This window comes from Oreochromis aureus, linkage group 15, assembly GCF_013358895.1.
Source record: "Oreochromis aureus strain Israel breed Guangdong linkage group 15, ZZ_aureus, whole genome shotgun sequence".
Taxonomy (NCBI): Eukaryota; Metazoa; Chordata; class Actinopteri; order Cichliformes; family Cichlidae; genus Oreochromis; species Oreochromis aureus.
In genome coordinates this window covers 5,174,312-5,200,047 of record NC_052956.1, presented here as the reverse complement: position 1 = coordinate 5,200,047, position 25,736 = coordinate 5,174,312, and the positions used below count along the sequence as shown (strand labels likewise).

The following is a 25,736-nucleotide window of genomic DNA, read 5'->3' as shown; positions in this document are numbered from 1 at the left end:
ACCAGCATACAACACCAGCTTATCCTGGTCACTTAACCTTCCCCAGAGCTAGTTTGTTTGTGATAAGAGGTGAACTCATACAAAATCACTGCCTGCTGTCATGTCAGTTCTGAGGAAAGTAGTGTCCCAAATCCTCGAAATCAGTAATAAGAGTGTCTATAGTTTTCAGAGAGTTTTACTAACTTATTTTAATAATAAGTCTTACTGGCCAACATGCTTCAAATGCATAGCCATTTTCAGACAGTGCTTTTGAGGCAACTTTTGTTATGAGTAAATAAACTTCAATGCAATACTGCTATATAGAGTTTTTCTTTGGCTGCAGTATTTTTCTAATATTTTTGTTTCATTGTCTTCTGAAAATATTGCACAGTGTTGCCAGTGAATTTGTTCATGTTTGTGATTGCTGCCAGTAAACTTGACCTTTCATGTGACCACTCCCACCGTAGCTAGATTGGGAAATCTTAAGTTGTCTCAATGAGTTGATAACCGTCTTCGTGCCAACACAGAGCTTGCTTGCTGATTTTAGGCTAAGTGAAGCCAAATTAAATATTCTGGGTATGTTGGACTCGTGTGATATAGTTGCAAAGTTACAAGAAAAAAAAAGGATTTCTTTTGAAGGGTGCTTTTGCCCGAATTCATCTGTTCCCATATACTTTTAATGCTATCTGGTGAGGTTATTACATAATCGCCACAATGTGATGCCCTGTCACAGTGGAGATGAATAGAGCATTGCTTATGGTGTTAACAACATGGTGCAATCACCATATTTTTCCTGTCTCAGAGAATGGTTGACAATAAATGCATATTTGCAGTGAGGTTTGGGGATTTGTTGTATCAAGTTCACAAGTTTCAAGTTGGGCATTTGTGTGTGGCGCTTGCACGTTCTCCCCGTGTTATCTCTGGGTATTTCAGCTTCTTCCCACAAATCAAAGACATGCATGGGAGGCCGATTTTCAACTCTTAATTGGTCATAGATGTGAATTATCTCTTTGTTAACCCTAAAATAGACTGGTGCAATGGCTTTACTTCAGCTAAAGCTAAAGGGAAAAATCCATAAGGGTCTGAGTGGTTATGTAGCAAACTATCAATGTCGAGTCACTATGGAATACCCTGGCAGCTTTGAGGCATTTTTGAGGCAAATTTTTATCTGCAGAATGTGTGTGTGTGTGTGGGTGTGTGTGTGTGTGGGTGTGGGTGTTGTGTTTAAGAATGTCTGGATGTCTTATATCTACAGGATGTTTCTACATCTACAGGCTAAATTTTAGTAATTGCTCCCAGACTGTGTAATAGTCATAAATATGTCTCTTTGACTTCTGTTCCTGCACACATTATTACAGTAGCAACAGCTCTCTATCGCAATAAGTGTTCAATTGAACTTTGTGAATCAAAACTGCCTCCATTGCTCCAGCTAATCAGACATTAAGTGTCCGTTACCCTTCCATCTGTCTGGCTGCTTTCAGGACTGTTCCAATTAACATGCACTCATCAGCCACTTCATCAGTTACACCTTGGTAGTGCTGGATTAGCCCCGTTTTTGCCTTCAGAACTGTCGTAATTCTTTACAGCATAGATTCAAAAAGTTGGTGGAAGCATTCCCCAGAAATTTGGGTTCATATTATTGTAACAGCATCATATTTGAGGTTTGTGACGTGATGCTTTATCCTCCTGGAAGCAGCCATCAGAAGATCCATCAGAATATGGGTAAAATATTGGGATAAATATTGTCAACAGCCATATTCAGGTAGGCTGTGGCTTTTAAATGATGCCCAGAGAGTACTAAGTAGCCCAGAGTGTGCCAGAAAAATATCCCCCACACCATTACACCACCAGCTCCCGGAATTGTTGATACTGGCAGGATGGATTCATGCTTTCGTGCTTTGTTGTTACTATCAGAATGTCAAAGTAGAAATCGAGACTCATCAAACAAGGGAACATTTTTCCAATCTTCTATTGTCCAATTTTGTGAGCCCGTGCAAATTGTAGCCTCAGTTTCCTGTTCTTTTTTTGGATCATTCTCTTTAAACCCCAGAGATGGTATTGTGAGAAAATCCTAGTAGATCAGCAATTTCTTTAATACTCAAACAGCCCGTTTATCACCAACACCCATACTATGTTCAAAGTCGCTTAAGTCACCTTTATTCCCCATTCTGATGCTCAGTTTGAACTTCAGCAGGTCGTCTTGAACACGTCTACATGCCTGAATGCATTGAGTTGCTGCCATGTGACTGGGTGATTAGGCATCCGTGGTAATGTGCACTTGAACAGGTTCAAGTGGCTGGCATTAATAGCCTATTAATAACAACATACCAGTCCACCTTGTCTACCGAGCTGATACAGTTTAGTACGGGTCGTGGTGAATTGAGTCTGACTCATCTCAAAGAAAACCAGTCATTTACTGTGTCCTTTAGATTCTGTGACATTCTATTGTTTGTCACTTGTTTCAAAAGAAAGTAAAAACTATGTGTAAGCTTTGATAACAGTATTCAGTCTTGAGCACAATAGTCAAAAAAGAAACTTTACTGACTCTATTTTCTATCTATTGTTTTAGATGTTAACATCAATCAAAATCCAAAGCGAAAAAAAGCTACTGTTTCACGCGCAACAGAACAGAGACCGATTTATTATAAGATTGCTACGAAGCACATTTAGTAAAGCTAACAATACCTTTTGTGCTTTTTTATCCCCTGGAGGTTTTGCAGTAATAGCCGAACACAGTGGTTAGAGAGACAGAGTAATTATACATTCATGCATGTGTTATCACAGTAATGCTCGTCTTTATCTGTGCTGTGTTGTATATGTGAGGTCAGTGAATGAGCTGCAAAGGTGTGTTTATCAGCAATTAACTCCACTGGGAGAAATCATCCCTTATATCCACACCTCGCAGACACCAAGAGGGAGTTTCCTGGTTGTCCTCCGCTCATCCCAAACTTCCAGATTTCGTTCGAGGGGTGGGGATGTAGAGGGTGGGTGGAGGGGAATCCCATGAGTTGGTGTTGCTGCTGGCATTGTAGAGATCTCTTTTTTTGCTTTGAATTTCCTGGCATGTGTTCTGTGCTGATAAGTGACTGTTGGGTTGTGCGATGTTTTGATGATCGGGTTGCCAGCAAGCTTTACGTCCTCCTTTTACACACATATGCCTACACAGTGATAGCCACCTTTACACCCTCACACAGCCTTACCCATTTTCACTGTACTACTTTTCTATCACACACACCTGGCTACCACTCTCAGCGTGAACATGAAAGCAATGTGTCGACCTTGTGTGCATAATTATTGTTAGATAATCCTTTGATAATCCCTGTGCTATAAAACAGTGGGATCAATCGCATCTGCCAAGATTGTTTCCTCATTATCTTTTAAGTAGCACATTCTCTTCTTTTCGAGTGCCTGGGCGATGCCAGTGCATTAACACAGATCCTTTAATGTGCAAAAAAACTAAATAAATAAATAAGTAGAACACCGCCGTCTGACTGAGGAAATAACCACGGAAATGACTGGCTCTTTTGTGATCATATGAAATGAAAGCTTTCCTTAAGGCTTAGATTTGATTGCTTCTTAAGCTTTCATTGTTCCAGTCGGATGTGTGGGTATGAAATAGTATGAAAGAGTTGCGTTGTCGTAGCTGTTCTTGTCACAGGAAATAATGTACTGAATTTTGTTTCTGCCGGTTAAAATTCCTGCTGCTTTACCTGGATGTGACTGGGCTGTTTGCTAAAGGATGCCGTGTTTCTTTCAGCGAGATTGATGCCGCGAATCAGAGAAATGTCTCAGCTGAGCGCCATTGTATAGCTGCCGTGTACTAAAGCGCCTTGTGCCTCTGCCTCGCCTTGCGCCTGCAGCCTGTTGTGGGGTGAATAAGCCCTTTTTCTGTGCCTCTGCCTGTTTTCCTGAAGGGAGAAAGCCTGAGCTGCAATTAGAAGTCTTAATAAAAGTGTTTAGAGGAGATTACCGCAGGTTTGCCAAGGTTTCGTACAGGGGAAGTGATTGGAAAGCATTTGAGCCTTAAAGTATCTCTTCTCCGAACAACGTCACACTTGCTGGCTGTTCCAACACTGCCTCTAGTTCCAGATTCGAAACCAGCGCTTAGCCAGAGACCACTCCACAGGATGCATTGATTAAAGTGAAAACTATTATTTTTCCATTCTTTCAACCTTCGACGAGCACAAATTTCCCGATTTTCTCCCTTTTTGCAAAACGGCAGTAATAAGCAGTTTACCGTCTTCACACACTGGTTAAATTAGCAGCTTCTTTCCTCGCCGGAGCTCCCGGAGATTGCGGTGCTAATGCTTATTTATGAGTGTCTGAAAACGAGGACACAGACTTCCCCTTTGGATACTGTCAAGATTAAGAACCACGGGACACGGGAACAGCTGAAAAGAGTTACGAGCATTAGTGTAAAACATGCCATAAACTTCTAACAAGAACAAGCAAATGAATCCTTTCATTAACTTGTGTGTAAAATGTGTGTTTATGTCTTGCTGGATTGTGTTAGATGGCGTGATTACTGTCATTCTGAAATGTTATTTGGACTCAGACCGGAAGTACCTGTGGGACATTTAAGAGATAAAATTTTAATAGTGTGCTGAGTTATTACAGATTTATTTCTGACATTTAAAGCTAATTTTGATCACAGATAGCCACTTAGCTAATCGCTAAAAAGCAGAATTGTAATTATCACAACAGTGGAGCCTAAATTACATTTGGATCTTTTAAACAGTTGTGCTTCCTTGACTCCCATTTGATACTTTTTTTTTTTATTCAACAAATCACCGTCATGATTGATCACAAACAAAGTGTCATGACTGAAAGTCACCCCTCTTGCGCGGGTGATAAAGCCGTCTTTGATGAGTCCCTCAATTAGCAACCTGCTCACACCTGAAATCCTGGCACCACCCAGTGTCTCTGTCAATCTTAAGAATTACTGCAGTTAATTAATTAAGCAAATCAATTTCAAGTGCTCAGTTGATTAGGAAATTAGTTGGTTTAATAAACACAGTGTACAAGCCTTTTTCTACAACAAAATTTGAGTCATCAGACGCGCAGGGGAGGCCCGCCGCTCTCTGTGTGTACTCCTTTCATGCACAATGTCGTCTTTTTGACTCTGATTTGTCATGATCTGCCATCATCTAAGGGACTGTGCCACATGTGACTCTAATAGGGACAACATGACTGCTGGCTGTTGACCACTCTGATGTGCTTGTTTTAGCAGCAAATTCACTGACCCTTATAAAGAGAAACCTGGTCTGCATCCTGACTCAACTACAGGGTGAAAAAGTTCAAACTGCTCTTTTGGTTACTGTGAATGGAAACGAGATGCTTCCTTTATTTTTCCCCGCCTCCATCTCGTCAGGACATGAAACTTTCATGGCATGTGTGTCTCACTTGATGGTGCTGGTTGTATGTCGATGCTATTTCACTGCAGAACAGGCTTTTTATGGTGTAAAAATATGAAGAAAAAATCTACAAGTGCATTGTGTAGTGTTTTTGTATTGTTGAAAGTTCTCCAAAAGCACTGTATTGTTACACTGCATGTGTGGACAAAAGTAAAGGCCACCTACATGTTTACACTTACAAGAGCTGCTCAGCCATGGATATCCACATATGAATGATGCACGGATTTTGTGCAGATGTTAATGCTAAATGAGGTTTAGAGTCAGCAAAGCTTGGAGAATTTTTCACCTCAGTACTCAGAGACACTCCCATCTGTAACCTTTCGTGGTTTGCCAGTTCATGGCTGAGTTGCTGTAGTTCTTAAATGATTTAATTGTGCAATAATACCACCTACAGTTTATTGTGGAAGATCTAAGGACGGGAAGAGGTTTTAGAAGCTGGTTTGGAATAGTGGTGGCTTCCTGTTACAGTATTGTGCTCGAATTCTGTGTTTTCTTTAGAAAAACACTTTCTTTCACAAATATTTGTCAGACTGCATGGCTTGATTTTACACATCTGTGGCAATGGAACTGAAAACCCATGAATTCAAAAATTAAGAGGTATTGTCCAATACATTTTTTCACGTATTGTGTACCACCTCGGTAACAATGGCAATATTACTACTTTTTCTACAATATCAGCCATATGAGCAGAGATATCAGCTGCAATTTGCTGTCTCTTTAACTGCTATAAATGGTTTTTAGGTGGTTGAAAACACTCAAGGTTACCGGCCAATAATCTGTGTAGAAAAGTGGTAAAATGTTTAGTCTTGTGCAAGGTTTTTGGTACCAGGTTTAAGTGTAGTTGCTGGAGCATTAAGCTCCCTATTTAACAAAGAACCTGAGAGAGCTGCTAACATTGGTTTGACCTCTCACTTCATCCTGTAACAGCCCATTGGCAGTTGAGAAATACTACACAGTGAATGTTCTTGTCAATAACAGGACTTTCTAACTCCATAAGCTTAATGCATGAAGTGAATTATGCGTGTGATTGCCTTGCAAGAAATGCTTAGCAACTGCTGGTAATCTAGTGAGCCATATGACCTAGCACTTGCACTTTGCTTTGAAAAGCTTTGTGGCACATATAATTCAACCTTCGTATCACTTATAACCAGAAAGGTTGTTTACATAAGAGTAAAAATAAATAAATAAGAATCCCCAGCCCTGATAGGCCACAGTAAGCCACCCAGTCGCTTTCTTTTTTTCTTCTACCAAATCAGGTCGGCTTTGCTTAAAAGAACAGATGATACTGTGCTCTGGCCATCAGATTTTAATGTTGCGATGTTATTTGAATTAAGAAATGGAAAGTTTTAACCCAGCATACAGTACAGCATACAGATAGTGACGAGTTGTCAGAAACTTAACTGATAGTGCCTTCATTTCACAGGTCTCTGCTTTGCTTGACTCCACATGTGTCTGTTTGGAGCAAAGCACAGCAAAAGAGGTACACACTGTGAAACAGGTTATTAACATATATTTAAATCATTTTGAAAAATTATTTAAACAATTCAGTGTGAAAGGTCACTTTATAATTATGTTATAAACACAGTGAGGGGTAGTAGTTTCAAAGGGAGGGGCTCATATGACCACCTACTACAGCAGAGCATGGAACAGTACATTCATTTTCTGCTGAGTTGACCATTTATTCACTAAATCCTTACAGAACAGTTAGTTATTTGGTTGTATTTTTTCATTAAAGTTCTAAATTGGATACATCACTTTAATGCAGATCCCAGCTCCAGCACCTTCAGTTGAGGCAATGTCATATGACAGATAGAAATCTTTCCAACTTGAAAAGTGAGCAAATGGCCTAGATAACAAGTTTGTCTTTGGTCTTGTACAGCAGTCACATCTAAAATCTAAAATTCATTAATCCAAGGTTTGAAAATGAAGTTATAAACTGCACACAGGAACCAATTCCCAAAACTTGATGAACGACCCAATAGACTAACAGTGAGCAATGAACTGCGATGAAGGGGCTTACCAGCTGTCCCACAGCTGGGACGCTGTCCTGAGAAATCCACCATATGACAACAATAGATGCCACTTCTACAATGGCGCTGGGCACAATATGTCAGCACAGCACCTGTGATGTTCCTGTGGTAGATTACCGGTGCCCAAAGTGTCAGCGCAAATAAAAACTTCAGTTTGTTAATAAACACACATATGTGGATGTTTGGAGATGTTGGATGGCAGTGGGCAGGGGTGTATCCATAGCTCAGATTGTTTTCAGAGTACAAAATATTTGAATAAGATGAGATAACTTGCTGCATTTGTTCTCAGTGTACCTGCCTATAGCCTCCACCGCAACACCTGCAGTCATGCTTTATGGAGGTGACCATCTGGGAAATCACCTCCCCGTCCAGCTGGGAAAATCTGAGAAACATGAATAAGAAACACTCTCCCTCCCTCATTAACTACTGTGAAGGCCCCTTGAGCAATTTACATAAACTGTGGGCCATCCATGGGAGTTGTTCCCTGCTTAGCAGTAGAAAAGTGGTTGTATGCATTTGTTTTTAGACTGGACATTTCTTTTATTCTGTTTTGTTGGTTAAACAAAAAAAAGAAGGCACCGATATAAAATCTGCTGTGCTACAGTCTGATCCATGTGAGTTTGTGAAGAGTTTTTGAGATTGATTGTAGGTTATAAAATCTCAGGGGAATGACACAGAGCTCAAAACACACACACACAAACTCGCACACATTGTTATGTGAGTCTTGTCACTGCTGTGTCACAGCAGTCTGTGGGTGCACTCTTCCAAATTTAACACATCTGTGTATATTTATTGCACTTCAGCGACTCAGGGTGTAGATACAGCCTCCCCCAAAACAGACACACAGAAACACACAGATTCAAAAACATGTCCACAGTGCACCTATGGGACTCTTCACTCTGTCCCCAGAGGATCAGGACTCTGAGGAACAAAGTCCTGTCACATTGTGACCAACTCATTGGCCTCAAGCTGTCTAAGCACACAGTCTCATGCATACATGCATACACACACACACACACACACACACTGCAGGACCTGGTTTAGTAGAGAGCACTATGTTGCCATGGTGACGAGGAGTGATGTCATAGCACTTACCCGAAAAAAGGGGGCAGTGGGAATGTTTATTCTCTAAAACATCACTCTGGATCCTGTCGCTGTAAGAAAATTCAAAGTGCCAGTTATTTCTACCTTTTTGCAGTTAGCTCATGTTGCTCTGCGTCTGCTGCGGTGCTGATGGATCATAATTAAAAGCTACATTTGAAGGATCATTCCAGCGCAGAGCTGAGGCCAAACTAGAAGGTCCTATCCTGATTTAACCCATAAACCTACAGATACATACCCACGGTGTTTTTGCTCAGTCGCAAAGAGAAGAAGCATAGCATCTCATTGAGGAACTGAGGCAGGATCACAGCATGGTGTCACCCGTGGGCGAGGAGAGAAGCAGTGAGCGATACGCGCACACGTGCACGTGCAGAGACATTAACCGCGCAGACGCACGTGCACTGCAAAGACGTACACACACAGCGGGCATGCCTTGCAGGCATCACTGGCATTTGGATGGCTCTGGCACAATGAGAGCACAGTGAAAACCAGTAGCAGGCTCCCTGCCACACTGAGCATCGCAGTGGTCAGACTCAAACACTAAGGCAGGGTGTTCACTTGGAAAAAACAGAGCAAGAGGAAGAGTAATGTACAGAGTAAGCAAGAGAGAAGGATGTGCGAGTTTCTGAGTGCATGTATGCCTGTCTGTTTTTTTTTTTCATCATGGTGTGAGGAGAGACAATGGCAGCTGATAGCCAGTATTTGTGCTGCCAAACCCAACAGGCAGACAAACTGTAATTGCCTGCCTAATCTGGGCAGTGGAGAGGCCAGGTGTAATGATGGCAACTCGGTGAATAAACCTCTCCTCCAGACTCTAATGGATGCTTGCTGCTCCTCTCCTCTCCTTTCACTGTCAACTCACTACTTCACTGTTTTGACCCAAGGAAATGCTCTGAATAGCGAAGTGGATTTGAACCTTTGCTGTTAAAATTGAGACATTGTGTGAATAAAAAAAATCAGCAAATGTGCGAGAATGAAATGAGGGTCCGCCATCACTGGCTCTGTGGAGGGCCTTTTTTTTCCTGTAGTGCCAAACACAATGCCAGTATTTTATCTATGAATGACCAGACTTCATTATTTCATGCAAATCACACCAGCATGTTTTTTTCGGTACTCACTGGCTCATGAACTGGTTTATGTGCGGGGTTAGGTAATAGCTTTTCATTTCTTGTATTACAGTAATCAAAACCTGTTGTCCAGATACTGTAGTAATAGATGTTATTGTAATGACAGAAAATGAAAGTACTGTGATGTCATCATAGAGAATTACCATCCAACTCTACAGAATGTTAGTATTTTTTAGTATTTTTCAGCTCATTGTTTTGATTCTGTAGCCCATTTATTTCTCCGTGCCTCATGGAAGTGGGCACGTGTTTGCTAACATGTTTATCACATTACTCCAAACATTCTTTAGTTCCAGTTTTTAAATCAATTAATAATTGCAGCTTTGTTTTCATTCTTAAAAAAATATATCCGCGAATAAGATTGTCTGACAGCATGACCTGTTTACAGCATTTATTCAATTTTTGGTCATAATTGCCGAGCTTTCATTTTTTCAATCCATAATCTATTTTAGGAATAACAATGAGCTAATTTCAGAGTGCCGCAGAGTCTTTAATAAGCACAACCTTATACGAAGGATCGTGAGATTGCCTTGTTTCTGACAGTGTGATAATTTATCCAAGACTCTGGGGGGAGGACAAAAGGAATCTGACCTGGAGCTGGAGCACTGAAACGGCTGCAGGATTCTCACCTCTTACCCACACAAAAATGGGGTCAAAAGAAATATAGCTGGACTCTGTTTCGTTTTCGTGAGATTGCTGGTGATTTCATCACTGTGAAACTCCAATGTGGCTTGACTCCATTCCAGCTGCAGCATTGTTTGGGCAGAATGACAGTGATTCGAAAATCATCAGGGAAGCACGACACGGTTTCATCATTGCTGAGAAGATTTTCACTCCTCAAATTGCTGGCTGTAAACTATTTTTGGGAACAGTGCTACAAAACAGAGCTGGAGTCTGTTGATGATTTGGACTCGCACACGAACACACTTATACACATACACAGCACTCTAGGAGCCGGTGCAATTTGCCAGGTTTACTAATTAAACAAATTTACTTGGCCAGCATGCTTGGTGTGGAACCAGACTGTTTGATCCAACCTGCTAGATTTCATGCCTTCCACACTTACAACAGGCAGATGCACACATAAACACACTCAAGGATATCTGCAAATCTTCTTCTTCCTCTTTTTATTATTAATTGTTTGCACTCAGCCAGACTCTAAAATACCTGTTATAAAAAAGGCAGGTATCTATTTATTGGGTCATATTTTTGTTACATGGCCAGGCTCAGTGCTGCATCACCTTTGGGAGGGTTCTCTTGTAAATGCTCTAAATTATGGGGTGCTAGATTGAGACTGAGTGGCTGCATGAGAAGGATAGGAGGAGGGTAGGGAAGTAAAAAGCTGTGAAGAGTGATGGCGATGATGCAACTATGAATGTTAAAGTGGTGTTAGCTGTGGAAAACATCTCAGAAAAATAATTTTGTGATGGGAAAGTGATGAGATGATGAAAATGTGACAGTGAAAGTAACAATGCTGTTTGGCTGTTGATTGTAATGCCAATGCTGCTACTGCTGAGAGTGTATTAGAAGTGTAAGGATAGCTCATATGAAGATCCAGACTTCGTAGTTACAAAGAAATCCCTTCTCTCAGGTTTGTGATTTACAATGACCCACAATCATGTATAAACACAAGCTTGGAATCAATCTAACTCCTGGCATCAAAGGCAACAGGAGTGTTTTACAAACTGTTGAACTGCTGGTTTGCTTTTGTTTTATATATATATATATATATATAAATATCATGTCTTACTTTTCTCCTCTGCATGTTTCTTTTGTAACTGTTTTGTTCAATCCACTTGAACATCGGTTGTTTAAACTGCTGCGCCGATTGTGAACTATGTCTTAGATTTCACTGGACTAATCCCTTGTGAGGGCTAATCTGCCTGATCTTCATGCATTCAGAGTGGATGTGTAAACAGGACTCTTACTCTGTAGTTTACTGCATGGTCTACATTCCTTAGTCTTTTTAGTATCTGGACTTGTTTAGCTAATAAAGGCTGTCATTAGCTATTTAGAATTTGCTTGTCCGCTCATTGCATTGTTCATCGTTTGCCATTGCTTGATAGCATTAAACCTTCTCACTGCTGTCCTTCGTGGTGGTTTTGCATAGAGTACATGTTCAGACTGTCTAGTCCCAGCCGTTAGCCATTACTGTTGCTAATATCCGCATGGTGCTTGCATAAAAGCTGTGTATGTTGCTGAGATGCCTCTTCATTGCCATCGCAACTTTGGATGCTCATTCGCTTCCCCCTCCATACCTTTTTCGCCACAACTTTCCCCAAGTCGACCATTTCCTCTTACCCCGCCTGCTGACTTTCTAGAGCCCCATATCAGTCCCTCCTTTGTTTTTCTCTTTCTTAGTTCCCCCCAACCTGACAGTCCCACGGGGCAAGTCCCCCCTGGTGGCCCGCGAGGGTGACACAGTGGAGCTGGAGTGCCTTGTTTCAGGGAAGCCCAAGCCCATCATCCTGTGGTCGCGAGCGGATAAGGAAGCGCCCATGCCAGACGGCAGCATGCAGATGGAGAGCTACGATGGCGTGCTGCGTATTGTTAATGTGTCCAGGGAGATGACGGGCTCGTACCGCTGCCAGACCAGCCAGTATAATGGGTTCAACGTGAAGCCCCGGGAGGCCATAGTGGAGCTGATTGTACAATGTGAGTTGACAGACTGTGGGTATTTTCTATATGTGTCTAAATTTGTGGGGAAATGCATTTTGTGGTATAACTTGTAGCAGTGAAATAATGTGTTTGTACATGTGGTGCACCATTTGTTACTGTGATGTATTTTCTTTTGTATGCCGTGTAATTATTCTAGTCCAGTGTGACCAGAATTGAACATTCACCCATTTCTTTTCATTTACACCCATCCAATTTCTTTCTGAAGGCTGTAAAATTAGTCTAGTCCCCTGGTACCCTCCGTCAGGTCTAAGAGGAAACTGCTCTGACTCCGCCTCCCACACTGAGGACTTTATCTGCTGAGTGCGAGCTGAGCAGAACTAATATTTACTGAGACACAAAGCTCTAGATGCTGATGCCCTCATTTGAAAGGGCCTGGACGTGTGTTTGTGTGATGACCTGAAGACTGCGTGCCACCACCATTCATTGACACCCCTTTACCCTCCTTTAACACATGACATTCAGCATTAGCTTAAGAGCTAATTAGTGACCAGCTAATTTGTTCCCACTGGTATTCATTTCATCTTCATTTATGGACATCCAAATGGAATATTTTGGATGAGCACCAGGAATTGAAAGAAGCGTCACTCACTGAAGAACCGGGGAGGTTTTTCTCCACCAAAGAAAGAGGGGAAGATGGATAAGAAGGAAATGAAAGCCATCCATGCTGGGTGCTTACCAGTCGCTGGCAAGTTATCATAGGAAATGGAAAAACTCTCATGGCTTCCATTGTTTTCTCCATGGCCCACTTAGTTAATCCATACATTCTTCTGTTTCAAATAATGCATTCACTCCTTTACCTAAAAGGAACCTGAGCAGCAACACAGCTGTTTTAAAGCACATTGTGAAATATATTACACTGAATTTGGTGCATACATCAAGTATTGTCAACACTGAACCTGCCAAAGATAAAACTACAGAAGTATACCCAAGCAACTACCGATATTTTGCTTGAAGAGGAAGTTCAGCTGCTGTTTTCTTAGCGCCACACTTTACCCTCAGTTCTTTAAGAGTTTTATTGTACTTTCTTTGTGGCGTTCACATTTCAGCTTAGCTGTTACCCGCTTGTCTGTATTAAGAGAGTTAATGAAGTTTTGATGCGCTTTGAAGAAGACTGTCTTAAATTTGGGGCTGAATTGATAAAAATTATGCAGCAATGACAGCTCGTATCAAAGGTTAGTGACTTTCCTACAAACCCAAGTCTGACACCGAAAAGTAAACAAAGGATTTAAACTCTGAGATGCCTTTTATTAATTAGCAGCATTTACTGGATCTGCTGTCTCATGCAAGGGCAGTGTTTTGGAACCAAATAAATAGTTGAATCCAAAATTCAACAAGCAAAGCCAGGTATTTCATTTATTTATTATTCATTGATTAATAGTTCAAAACTGGATAATGCAGCTTTTCCCTCTCACCAGAAATCAGCTTATGGCAAATAAGCTGAAGCTTTCTGGTCAACATGAAAGAATTAATTCTTTCTGCTTTTGCTTCACATTCAAATGGTACAACTTCATCCGCAAATCAGTAACTACTTAAAAACTCTGACACATTTAAATTGGATCTGTTTAAGTTGGGTTAGTCTTTTTGCCAATAATACTTTTAAATAGTATTCAAGAAATTTAGCAAAATACAAATCACTGTAAAAGATGCAGTATCTAACACATAACCTAAAACATACAGTCTGCTGGCCGTACCTGGGCCACGTTCTTTAACACTGTGGATCATTAAAGTAAATAAGATGCCACTGACATGACCAGAGTTTATCAACAAAATTAAGACAAAGGTGTGTTTTACCACTGTAATGAAAAAAAATTACAAATATGTAAATCCTTGTTTGTAATAGTCATAAAAATGTTACAGTGTAATCATAAAGCTATCTCATAAGTAAAACAAGTAAAATACATGCGACAGGCAATTTGCTAGTAGCCCAAGAAATCACAAGGAGGGTTTTTTTTAATGCAGCACTTGCTTTATGACCAATTTCACCTGGCTACAGTCAGCAACCTCCAGGAACGCTCACTGACCACATGGTTGACAATATACACATGTGTGACTAAGACCTAAAATTAAGAACAGGACAGGTAAAAGAGACATTTCACTGCACTGAATCAGTAACTGGCCAGCTGTCTGGCATGACTAATGATCTCAAGGCAAGACCCAGGGTTCTAGAGGAGGCCCCAGTTAACTCCAATATGACAAAGTTAAAGATGATTTTTAAAAATACGTTAAAAGCTTTGCCAATATTTTTAACATAACAAGCAGAAGTTCTATAACCTCTGAATGACTCCATCTCAGAGTCGAGGTCAGTATCACACATGCTTTCAGGCAGTATTTCTCACCTCTGACATCCAACCATGAAAGGTCATCTCTTATCACAAGCTGCTGCTGCTTTCTCCCCTCTGTATGTGCAACCGTGGCAGAAGGGTCACTTGCACAGAGTGACTGTTGTTAGTGACACTCAGATGGAGAAGACATGCCTCAAGAGGCAAGGAGGGGAAAACGGAGACTCCAAGACCTCAGCTTAAAGACACGCATGCCTTCAAATCTAGTCCTTCTCACACATGGATTTGCCTTGGCATGGGGTTGCGTCATCGACACACGCAGTATGAGACTCGCAGTGAAGCGCATCAATTCACTCCAGATAATTCTATCTGTTCCTTTCAACACAATTTATTCTGAGAATGCAATTACCTCTCATTATCTAGTATTATTTTAATAAAGTACCTCTCTGATGCTACAGTTCTTGATGTCATACAACACTTTCATCTGTTCTCCATCTTCAAAGGAGAACACATAATGAAGAGACTTATTAGGGCTTCGGTATTGATAAATCAATCATTCTGCCATGTTTCTGCTTCAGAGCTAGTTCTGTTTGTCAGTCTTTTTACTTATTAATAATTGGCATCAAAGCCTAAGTTTAAAAAGCACAAACAATCTGCATTTGAACTGTTAGATTGCTTTGACACACTTTGAGCATATTGGGGAAACGCGTCCACCCTGTGTACACCTCAGTGCACGCTGCTGATTACATTTGCCAAATACATGGACCTTTGATCGTCTTTCTCCACTTAAGAATTTACTTTATTAACACAGTCTGGCCCGGCTTTTGTTGTTTCCTCCATACGCCTGTCGGTATGCCCCCTCCCTTCTTTCACTTGGCCTGTCTCATGGTGTGTAAGCACAAGCCAATCCCTCTGAGATGCTTTTCTCGCCTGCATTTCCAGGTCCCAGCGTGAGCCACCCGCCTTTGGTGGTGAGCCATGTGCAAAGCCGCGTTTAGTAACTTGATCAAGGGACCGAGGTACAGTCCTCTGAAGCAAAGAGCATTAGAGGCGTGAAGAAACGACTCTGGCAAGTCAACAGCTTTGATATGTAAAAACCTGCATCTGTTGGCTGGCAGAGGCGACGCCAGGAGGAGAGGTAGAGGGAATGGAAGACGTTTGCCTTTAGAGTCGACGCTCTAATAGAATTGCAAACGCCAAATCCCAAGCTGTGACACCCTAATGTTCTTAGTCAAACTGACTTGGCATGGTCCAGGGACTTGAGAGAGAGGAAGTGAAGAAGCAAAAAGAAATAAAGAACGAAGCGGTATAGAGTGGTCTTCTGTCCTAGATACCACTGTCTGTCAGAGTGAGTTATCAAGTTCTACTACGGCCCAGATGCACAGGAATCTTTTATACAGGCTTCCCTTCTGTTGCTCCTTGCGTTGCCCATGACACCTGCCTGATGCAACCGTGCAGTAGTCCCCTTGAGCAAGCACCTGACTATCTGACATACATCAAAAAGACACAGTGGGATAAAGAAGTTACAGCCTGGGCAAAAGTAATGAGCAGAATTACACGATTATTGTTTTTAATTAATTTTCCTTTCTGCATCAAGAAGGGCTGCAATGCCGGCCCCTGAGGCCCACTCTAATGTGAATCATTTTAGAGCGACTCACATTAGCCTAACGCCAACTTAACACCAGCAGATTAATCTTTTGCATTACAGCAGTGCTCACACCACGCATTTGGGGATGAAATTTTAATAACCCTTTTTGTGGAACAATATTGAATTGATCAGCCGCATCGAATCCGCACCAGAAAAGGTCAGTGAATATGTAGGTTGTAAACAGAAGCCTGTGCACGGCTTTGACAGAATAATTTATAACTTGGTTAGGGAGTGAGCTAAACCTATTAGTAGATCACCAGGCCACTCGTCGCGCTAAAGAATCTACATTGATTATCATTAATTGTATATTTAGGTTCATAAATTATCCCTATGTTTTAATAACAATATGCTAATACAGGTGGTGTGCAAGTTCATTGTTTGATTGCAGCGGCTGTAGCATGAGGGAAGGAAGGCGTACTGATGCAGAGAAGCGTCCCCTACATTATTCAACACAGAGGCTCATTATAAATCAGGGTTATCATTTTATATTCCATATATATCTGTTTGACTTCCTAATGAATGCTTTTTTGCTCTATCAAGACTTCATATTGAAGCATGCTATGCTACAAAGGTTATTTTCCCACAAGAATGCTTTTCGTTGCATCTGAGCCCAAGGCTTTTGTTTTTCTTTTATACTCCCACGTACAGCTGCTGAAGTTGTATAAAATGTCACATTTTTCTGAATTGAACGCTGGTATGTCACATGTAAGTTCAAACAATAAATGTAGGGAGGTATCTACTCCACTACTGTAAGTAAATATTCTGCTTTTTAACATCACAAACATATATATCAGTGAAAGATAACAATACATTTTAACCTTTCTGGAAACTGGCTCCTTACAAAAAATGGTGTCTGAACAGATTCAGCAACTTTTTTCACATTTTCAGTGTTGAAATCTTTTCAACACATTGCCTTTCTTATGTCTCAGATGCTGTTATTTAAATCACTGCCTGTGGAGATAAAAAAAAAATAATTTGTTATATGAAAGCAAAGACTTAATCTAATGATCTAAAACTAATCCAGTGTATTAGGCATCTGTTTTTTCCCCATTTTTTCCCTTGCACTGGTTAAAAAAACTAAATCATATAACCATATCATCATGGCATAATTCCAGTATGCCCTTGACCTTCAAACATGTTAGCTTTCACTAGAATAGCATGTTTACTAGTCATTATCTTCTCCCCGTGGCTAAGGTCCCAGTCACACAGGCCCAGAAGTCGATCAGCAACCACCTGATAACAACAAGTCGCAAGGGGAAAATTCCCCAACTGGTTGGCAAGTGTTTGCTGAATGTTAATAGAAGCTGCTGTGAAATTAATTGCTGAAGCCCCTGCATGACTGAGCTTCAGCAGTCAGGCCTAGTGACGTCATAGTAAGGGAAAACTTTGTACATACTAGAGTTGACTGGCAGTTGCCAGGTAAAATTGCTACACGAAAAACCTCCTTGCAAATGCTTTGGACACCAGCAAATGACCATGGTTGCTAATGGTTTGCATTTGCAGTGAATGTGCAGCACAAACTGGAAATTGAGAATATTCTCCTTTAAGTTACAAGTTGTGCTTATCAATCATTCTCCATTTCCAGTTTGCTTTCCACTTTATTAAGTCTTACTGCCAACCAGCTGAGAGTTAGCAAGTGTTTACAGACATATCTATCTGCATGTTGCATGCAAAACAAAAATGGTAAACAAGGCATCACAAGGAATTTTTTAGGGCAACACCTCTTTGGGACTGATTTCATCTAGCCAGCAACCTCCAACAATGACTCACCAATTCGCTAATACATATTTATCCCTAGTGACCAGATATTGCCACAAGGTTGCCAGCTGGTATCTAGACCTGTGTGACTGGGGCCTAACATATCAGTAATATCTGAGCAGTTAGCTCTTGCGATGTCACATAATCCTCTTCTGGTTTGTCTAGTTTGTTTATGCTTAAATTGCAATAAATCTAGATGTGCTATTAAGACCTATATTAGTAACATAATGAGAGCACAACAGTGGTGTGTGTGTGTGTGTGTGTGCATGTTAACCCAAGTAAACACAAAATGCAGTTTCAAAATTGTGATAACTGGCAATGAATCTTTTACAGCACTGTGGAGAAATTTTGGCCCACTTATCCATGCAGAATTGTTGTAATTCAGCCGCATCAGAGGGTTTTAGAGCATGAACTGCCTTTTTAGGGTCATGCCACTGCATCTCAATCAGATTCAGGTCAGGACTTTGAATAGGCCACTCCAAACTCTTCATTTTGTTTTTCTTAAGCCATTCAGAGGTGGCCTTCCTGTTGTGTTTTGGATCCTTGTCCTGGTACAGGACCCGAGTGTGCTTCAGCTTGAGGTCACAGACAGATGGCCGAACATTCTCCTGCAAGATGTTTTGGTAGACGCCAAAATTCATGGCTCCATTTACCACGGCAAGTCTTCCAGGTCCTGAGACAGCTAAACTGACTCAGACCATCACATTACCACCACCATATTTTACTGCTGGTATGATGCACTCAAACCTTCCAGAAAGTTCAACTTTTGTCTCATCAGTCCACAGAATATTTTCCTAAAAGTTTCTGGGATCATCAAGATGGGTTTTTTGGCAAATGTAAGACATTTTTGGTCAGCAGTGGTTTTCTCCTTCAATTCTTCTCTTGTTCAGTCTCTTTCTTATTGTTGAATCATGAACTCTGGCCTTAACTGAGACATGTGAAGCCCGTGGTGCTTTAATGTTGTTCTGGGTTCTTTTGTGACCTCCTGGATGAGTTGTTGATGTGCTCTTGGAGTAATTTTGGTAGGCTGGTCACTCCTGGGAAGTTTCACCATTATTCAAAGTTTTTCTCGATTTGTGGATAATGGCTCTCACTGTGGCTCACTGGAGTTCCAAAGTCTTAGAAATGCTTTGTAACCTTTTCCAGACTGATGGCTGTCAGTGACTTTGTTTCTCAGGTGATTCTTTAGGTCGTAACATGATGTGTTGCTTTTTGAGCTCTTTTAGCCTGCTTCACGTTGTCAGACAGGTTCTATTTGAGTAATTTCTTTATTCAACAGGTCTGCCAGTAATCAGTCCTGAGCATGTTTAGTGAAACTGAATTCAGCTTTTCATAAAATGTGGTTACAGTTACTTCATGTTTTAACAACAGGGGCAATTACTTTTTCACAAAGAGCGAGGTAAGTCTGGATAACATTTAACCTTTAATCGAAGAAATCAGCATTTAAAAACTGCATTTTGAATTTACTTGGGTTATCTTTGTCTAATATTTAAAATTTGTGTGATGATCTGAAACATGTGGTGTGTTTGTGTGGCAAATATGAAAAACACTAGGGAAACACTTTTTTACACCACGCTATATGTACCTCAGTAACAGAGAGAACACTCTGCATTTTAACATTTTTCCTGATTTAAAATGAACACAAATCCAAATTACTTCTGTGTTTTTGATATCGCATAATGTAGATTTCCACAACTTTTTTCCACTTACTTTGTTCAAGCTATCAAGACTGAGAAGCAACAGTTCCCTTTTTTATTTGGGGTAAAAGCATGAAACATTGAGTTTTGGTGATGGTCTTAACTAGTTTTACATTGAACACCCGAGAATCAGATGTCAGTATGCAGATACAGATCCGATAATACCAACATAACTGTGGTTTTATCTCAGGTTAATAAGTGCAGTGGAAATTAACACTATACACCATTCACTTTAGCAACCAAATCAATATCTTTTTACCATTCCTGTACTGAAAACCAGTTTTTATTTGTTTGTGCTGGTCATTCATTATTGGAGATTCCATAATGTTGTTAATATCTACTTTTTGGGGGGAGGAGTGCAGACTAATAATATCACAGATTTTGTCTGGGGCATTCCTTATGCTACCCTAAGTGCCTTTTTTTGTTTTCTTTGAAGTACATTTTAAAAACTCACGTTGCCTCATTTAATTAGAATTTTGAATGAAAGATTTGTAATTGTATCATTGTATGGGTACTTTAACTTTATGTAAAAGGGCTGCCCTGAGGGATTACTGTCAGACAAAAAATAGATGAAAGAAAAATGGTGACCAAATAAATGTCTGACACTTCCCCACCCAAAGCAAGCAGAAGAAAAATGGAATCCATTTTGATTGAAGCTCAAGTTTATTGTTAACCAGTCAAGCGGATGGTATTGCAGAAACGTAGGTGGACACAGTACACCTCAGCTTTCCATGCACAAAACAAACATGCACACCCCTTCCTCCGGTACACGTGTGTCTTTATTCAGGCCTCCTCCCTGTAGATGTCCGTGCTCACGGACCATGGGGACAAGACCTGAGCGCTCCTAAATGTTGTTTTTCTCCACATTACTGTCAAGGTACCCACTAGTGACTGATGATGGATTGCACTTCAGCTAGCGCTCAGGGTTTTCCCCGAGCCTGTGACTTACTGCAACTCTGAGCACACGTCGCCCTCACTGCTACGCTAACCATGGCGAGCACTGCTCAGGGAATATCACAAAGGACCTTTCTGCTCCTTTCTCCTTGAGTTCGCCGGGCAGCTGTTTCACAGGAAATGCACAGGGGGTGATGAGGCATGTGCCCTTGTTTAAAGGATGTTTTGGTTATATAAGAGATTTTCCCTTTTCTTTTTTCTTCATTTGCTGCATCTTCATTTGTCTCTCTGTGTGAGTGGAACTGCACTTACTGCAATTTGGTCTAGTGCCACTCAGGGAGGCTGTGGAGCTAACTGTGATTCACTGCACCACACAAACCTACAATTTTAATGCGATAAGTAGAATTCCAGACCTTTTTTGGAGTCAGAGATAAGCCTTTTGGGTTTGGGTAAAAGCCCAGGCAATGCTCATTTGAAGAAGGAACTGATTGCTGTTTCATTCAGAGGTGATGAAAACCACTTTACTCTCCGCCATGTGAACAAAATCAGGTGAAGAAGACAAACTTGTATCTCTATTTCCATTAAGTCCAAACCTCTTGAAAGATCTGTGTTTACTCTTCCTATCAGCTAGTGTTATGAGGTTTTTTTGGTTATTTTTACATTTCAGCCACTCATTATCTGATCTAATGGCGTGTCATTAATCATTGTGGCTCATGAGTGAATAGCAGGATGCTGTGTGTTGAGGAATAATTAGCACTGAGGGCAAGAATGGAAAATCCCACTTTGGACCATTTTATGCCAGTGTATTATTTTGCATTCACTATGATGTTTACATCCCACGTTTCCCTGTACACTTGGCTGGCCTCGTAGACGTGCCCCTGCTCTAAGATCCTGGGGTGAAGCAAACTCAATTAAGTGCAAAAGTGGAGGAAAAAAAGGTTCTGCTGAAAACACATTCAGCGTCCAAACTGTCAAAATAAAGCCTCAGAACCTTGCACATCCTATGAAAAAAAAATGGCTGATTAAGGTTGTGGATAATGACGTTAATAGTGTTATCAAATTATATGCTGTAAATTTTAATACACTGTTCATTTAATTGCATTCCCCTATCAAATATGGAAGGCTCAGTAATTAGATTATATTACCGAGTGTGAATAATGTCGAAGATTATGTTGCAGATTACAGTTTCAATCAGGTAATCAGTGATCTGTAACAGACTACATTTTGAAAAACAGCATCCCCGGCCTTGGCTATAGCTACCGCCTCTCCTTTACTCCATCAGGAATTATGCAAATTTCAGGCAATTAAGGGGCTCCATGTCATTCTGTCTCTGCTCCTCCATATTCTTGTTGTTTTTCAAGCCCCGTCGTGACTTTTGTCAAGCATCTGTATGAGCGTGTCAGGAGCAGAGACGCTTAAAATGGGGAAATTATTCATAACCTTTTTAGTGCTTCCACACACAAGTGCTTACACCCATTTTGTTCACCCCCCCAAAAAACCCTCCACACATGTCACTATGCACACAGTCTGACAAAACATTTGCAAAACACCACCCACACATATTAAACTTTTGCAGATGCAAGTTCGGGGTTGCAGCAAGGTCGTTTAGCTCCTGACTTCGCTCATTGAAACGTTAAATTATTTACTACTGTGTACTCTGTGTTGGGGGGGATGAGGTAAAGCCTGTCAGTTACTCAAATAAGTTATTAATTTTACTTTCTGAAAGCTTGAGGTGTATTTTATCATCCAGATAACCAATTTTCTGTGAAGTTCAACTGGTTTTTGTTTCAAAAGTTGTCCCAGTTTTTTTGCAAAATTGATCTTCTGGCAGCTATTACCGGTCTCTCCACAATTGTTTTCATTTTTCATCTGTTGGTGAAGTGTATTGAATTTGCAGTTTAGTTTGTTTTCTACAGTTTGCTTAAATATCACCTTTTTCTCTCTCTCTGCGCTGCTTCACTTGCTACATTCATATTATAATACCTGTTAGGTTTTTTTTCTAATTAAAAAAAAAATCTTCTTTTCAGCTTTGTCATTTGTAGATCGTCAGTGAACATCAACTACATCGCTTGAAATCATCGTGCATGTGTTTTTACATTTTAAAAAATGTCCTTGTGTTTTTAAATATGCAAGGTTATATTCATGTCATATGCATCACCTTTTCTTTATTCCAGGTGTTTGTTCTTGCTCTCACTTTGGTGCCCTAACCTTGTTAGGTAGAGACGGCAGTTCACCTTCTTCCCTTCTCACTCTTCTTGTCTTTATTCATCCAAAGTATTTTTCTTTTCTATTTTTTTTTTCATCCTTGACACACTTTTCTGTCCTTGTCAAATGTCTGTGAACTCTCCTGAGCTTTTGTGTCTCCTGCTCAGACCCTCCAACAGTGGAGCCTGTTTTCATGGAGATGCGTCAGGGTCTTGGAAGGCCTGTAGTGATGACCTGCAGAGTGCTGCGAGCCCACCCCTCCCGTGTGTTGCGCTTCGAGTGGCTTCTCTCTAACCGGCTGCTCCACGCGGGAGCTTTTGACGCCCAGCGAGATGAGACAGAGTACACCATCCGCAGCCTAAACCGTGATGGCTGGGGCGAGTACACCTGTAATGTCATCAATGAGGCTGGAGCAGGCAAATGCACTTTCCAGGTTACAGGTAAAAACAAAACAAAAAGTGCTTTCCATTTCATTTCATATTTCCTTTTTCATTCTCCTAGAATCTGTTTCTGCTTGGTTTAGTTACTTTTCCTCTTTATGTTAACTTTTCTACATTTGTGTGACACATGGTGAACGAACAATGATTCGTCACTGTGTTTAATATTGTTAGTATAGTTCCAGTACAAAATGTATACTGCATGCTTGTCTGTGTAATACATACTTTTACAGGGTAGCATTGTTTCAAAATGAACGCATAAAACTGAAATAGAAATGACATTTGCAACATTTGGCTGTGATGAATTAAACAGAAACTCATATTAACTACTTCCATTTGCAGTCCAGCCAGAACCTGATAGATGTACAACACAAATTCAGAAATTCCTTTTAAAAAAAAAGTGCCATAGTTGCTGCTTCTTTATATAACCAGAATACAAGTAGTTGGTAAGCAGTTGGAGAGCAATTTAGAGACAGGTTCCTTCACACCAGGCAACCTGTGCAAATATGTTGTTATTAAAAACTCAATGCAATCTGTGGGCAATCTCCACCAGTTGCATGGATATTGCCATGCTATTTTTAGTTTAGTGTGACCGAGCCATAATGTGGCATCACAATTAGTTTAGAAGCCATGGATAAAAATTCTTGGTGGTCTTTTCCTTCCATTGTAGTCAAAGTGGCAACTTTTGAGTGTGGGTGTTTAACAGACAATTTTGTCAGTGTTTTTTTTTTACCTTTTCCCAGCATGTAGTCACACTTAAATAGTAAGCAGGACTATGCAATGTGAGAAACAGCACAAGTCATTTTCAAAATGAAGGCCCCTCACTTCACACAGAGGTAGACTTTTATTTCAGCTGAATCACTGCTATTGCCAGCAGATTGCATCAACTGTAGCTGGATAGCCACAGCTACTTTAGCTTCCTGACATGTATGAAAATGCTGGATGTCATTTTAATATTCCAGGCAAATATGGGCTACATATGCTAAACGGCTGAAGCTTTGAACGTGCAAGATTAATTCTTTTTGTTGGGATTTCAAAGAGTATGTTTCAATTTTAACATTACAAGGGGGGAAAAAAAAGGTTTTTTAGTTTTAGGATGCATATAAATGTGATCAAATCTCAGAGGGATACTGGTTAGAATTAGATACAAATCCAAGAGTTTCAGAAAACCTAAGTAAACAAAAAACTAACCTTTTATTAAGTTGTGGTAGAAGTTGAAGGTATTTTTTTAAGATCCAGAAGGAACCAAACTGCAAAGCTAAAACCTCCAGGAATTAACAGGCTAGACACTAAGGAGGAGCACAGCGATGGTACACAGATACAGTGACAAAGACAAAAGAGAGCCAGGGCTGTATAGTCTCACAAACAGACACCGAGGGCCAATCAAGGGAAGTGAATACAGCTGTGTAAACCCAGACACAGGTGTACAGAATCAAGACAATCAACAGATAGAAAGTATAATTCAAAACAAGGCACAAGAGAGCGAGTAACAAAAAAAAAATAAACAGGAAATGCAGTCAACATGATACACAGAACACTGCAGAGGCTAGAAGAGTAAACCAATATACAAAGAAAACACAAGTAATGAAAGGTAAATAACAATCTCTATAAATACTAATCAATAACTATATTTTAAAAAACAAAAGAAAAGAACCGTCAAAATACTGGAATAATTATGGAAACAAACAGGAGTCAAAGCACAACCTTACATTAGTCAAAAACAAGGAGCAATAATGAAGCCCAACCAATAACAGCAAATCATAAACAAGGATTGAAAACTCTAAAATCCTACACTACTGCAGTTTAAATGATGTTGCTGAGCTAAAGATTTCCCTCACCTGAAGCAGGAGGATGTAACTGACATTAAGCTACTCTTTGCACACCCGCTTTCTTGGCCAGAAGTATTCACTTGTCTTTACATGCATATGAACTTGACATCCCACTCTTAGTCCATAGAATAGAATAGAATAGAATGCCTTTATTGTCACTATACGGTTGTACAATGAGATACAGAGCATCTCCTACTCAGTGCAAACATGCTGGGGGTGGGGGGGCACAGTTCTGCAGCACTATATAAATACATATGGACAGTATTAACAGAGGGAAAAAAATATATATATATATAAAATGTACAAATATACAAGCCGGTTTTAAAAAAGTAATATGTAATAAATAGTGTTGTGTATATACAGTTGGGTTATTGCACATAGAATTTGGCATTGCACAGTGGTGGTTCATAGAGGAAATGGGGGGGAAAAAGAAATTGAGGGGGGGACTGTGTTATCGGTGCATGTGTGAGTTCAGGGTGGTTATGGCTTTAGGGAAGGAACCATAGGGTTTAATATGATGTCACTCCACCCTTTGTAGATATAACAGCTTCATCTCTCTGGAAAGGCTTTCCACAAGCTTTAGGGGTGTGTTTGTGAGAATTTTTTAACCATTATTCCAGAAGTGCATTTGTGAGGTCAGACACTGATGTTGGATCAGAAGG

General features: G+C 40.4%; 1 protein-coding gene across 1 annotated transcript in view; it reads left to right on the top strand.

Moving 5' to 3' along the window:
- mdga2a (MAM domain containing glycosylphosphatidylinositol anchor 2a) overlaps positions 1-25,736 on the top strand; it is a 192,475-nt gene that overhangs the window by 120,216 nt on the left and 46,523 nt on the right. The window contains exons 9-10 of the mRNA XM_031755061.2: positions 12,010-12,303; positions 22,976-23,248. Coding sequence (XP_031610921.2) covers positions 12,010-12,303; positions 22,976-23,248 — 567 coding nt within the window. The remainder of the gene's footprint in view (positions 1-12,009; positions 12,304-22,975; positions 23,249-25,736) is intronic.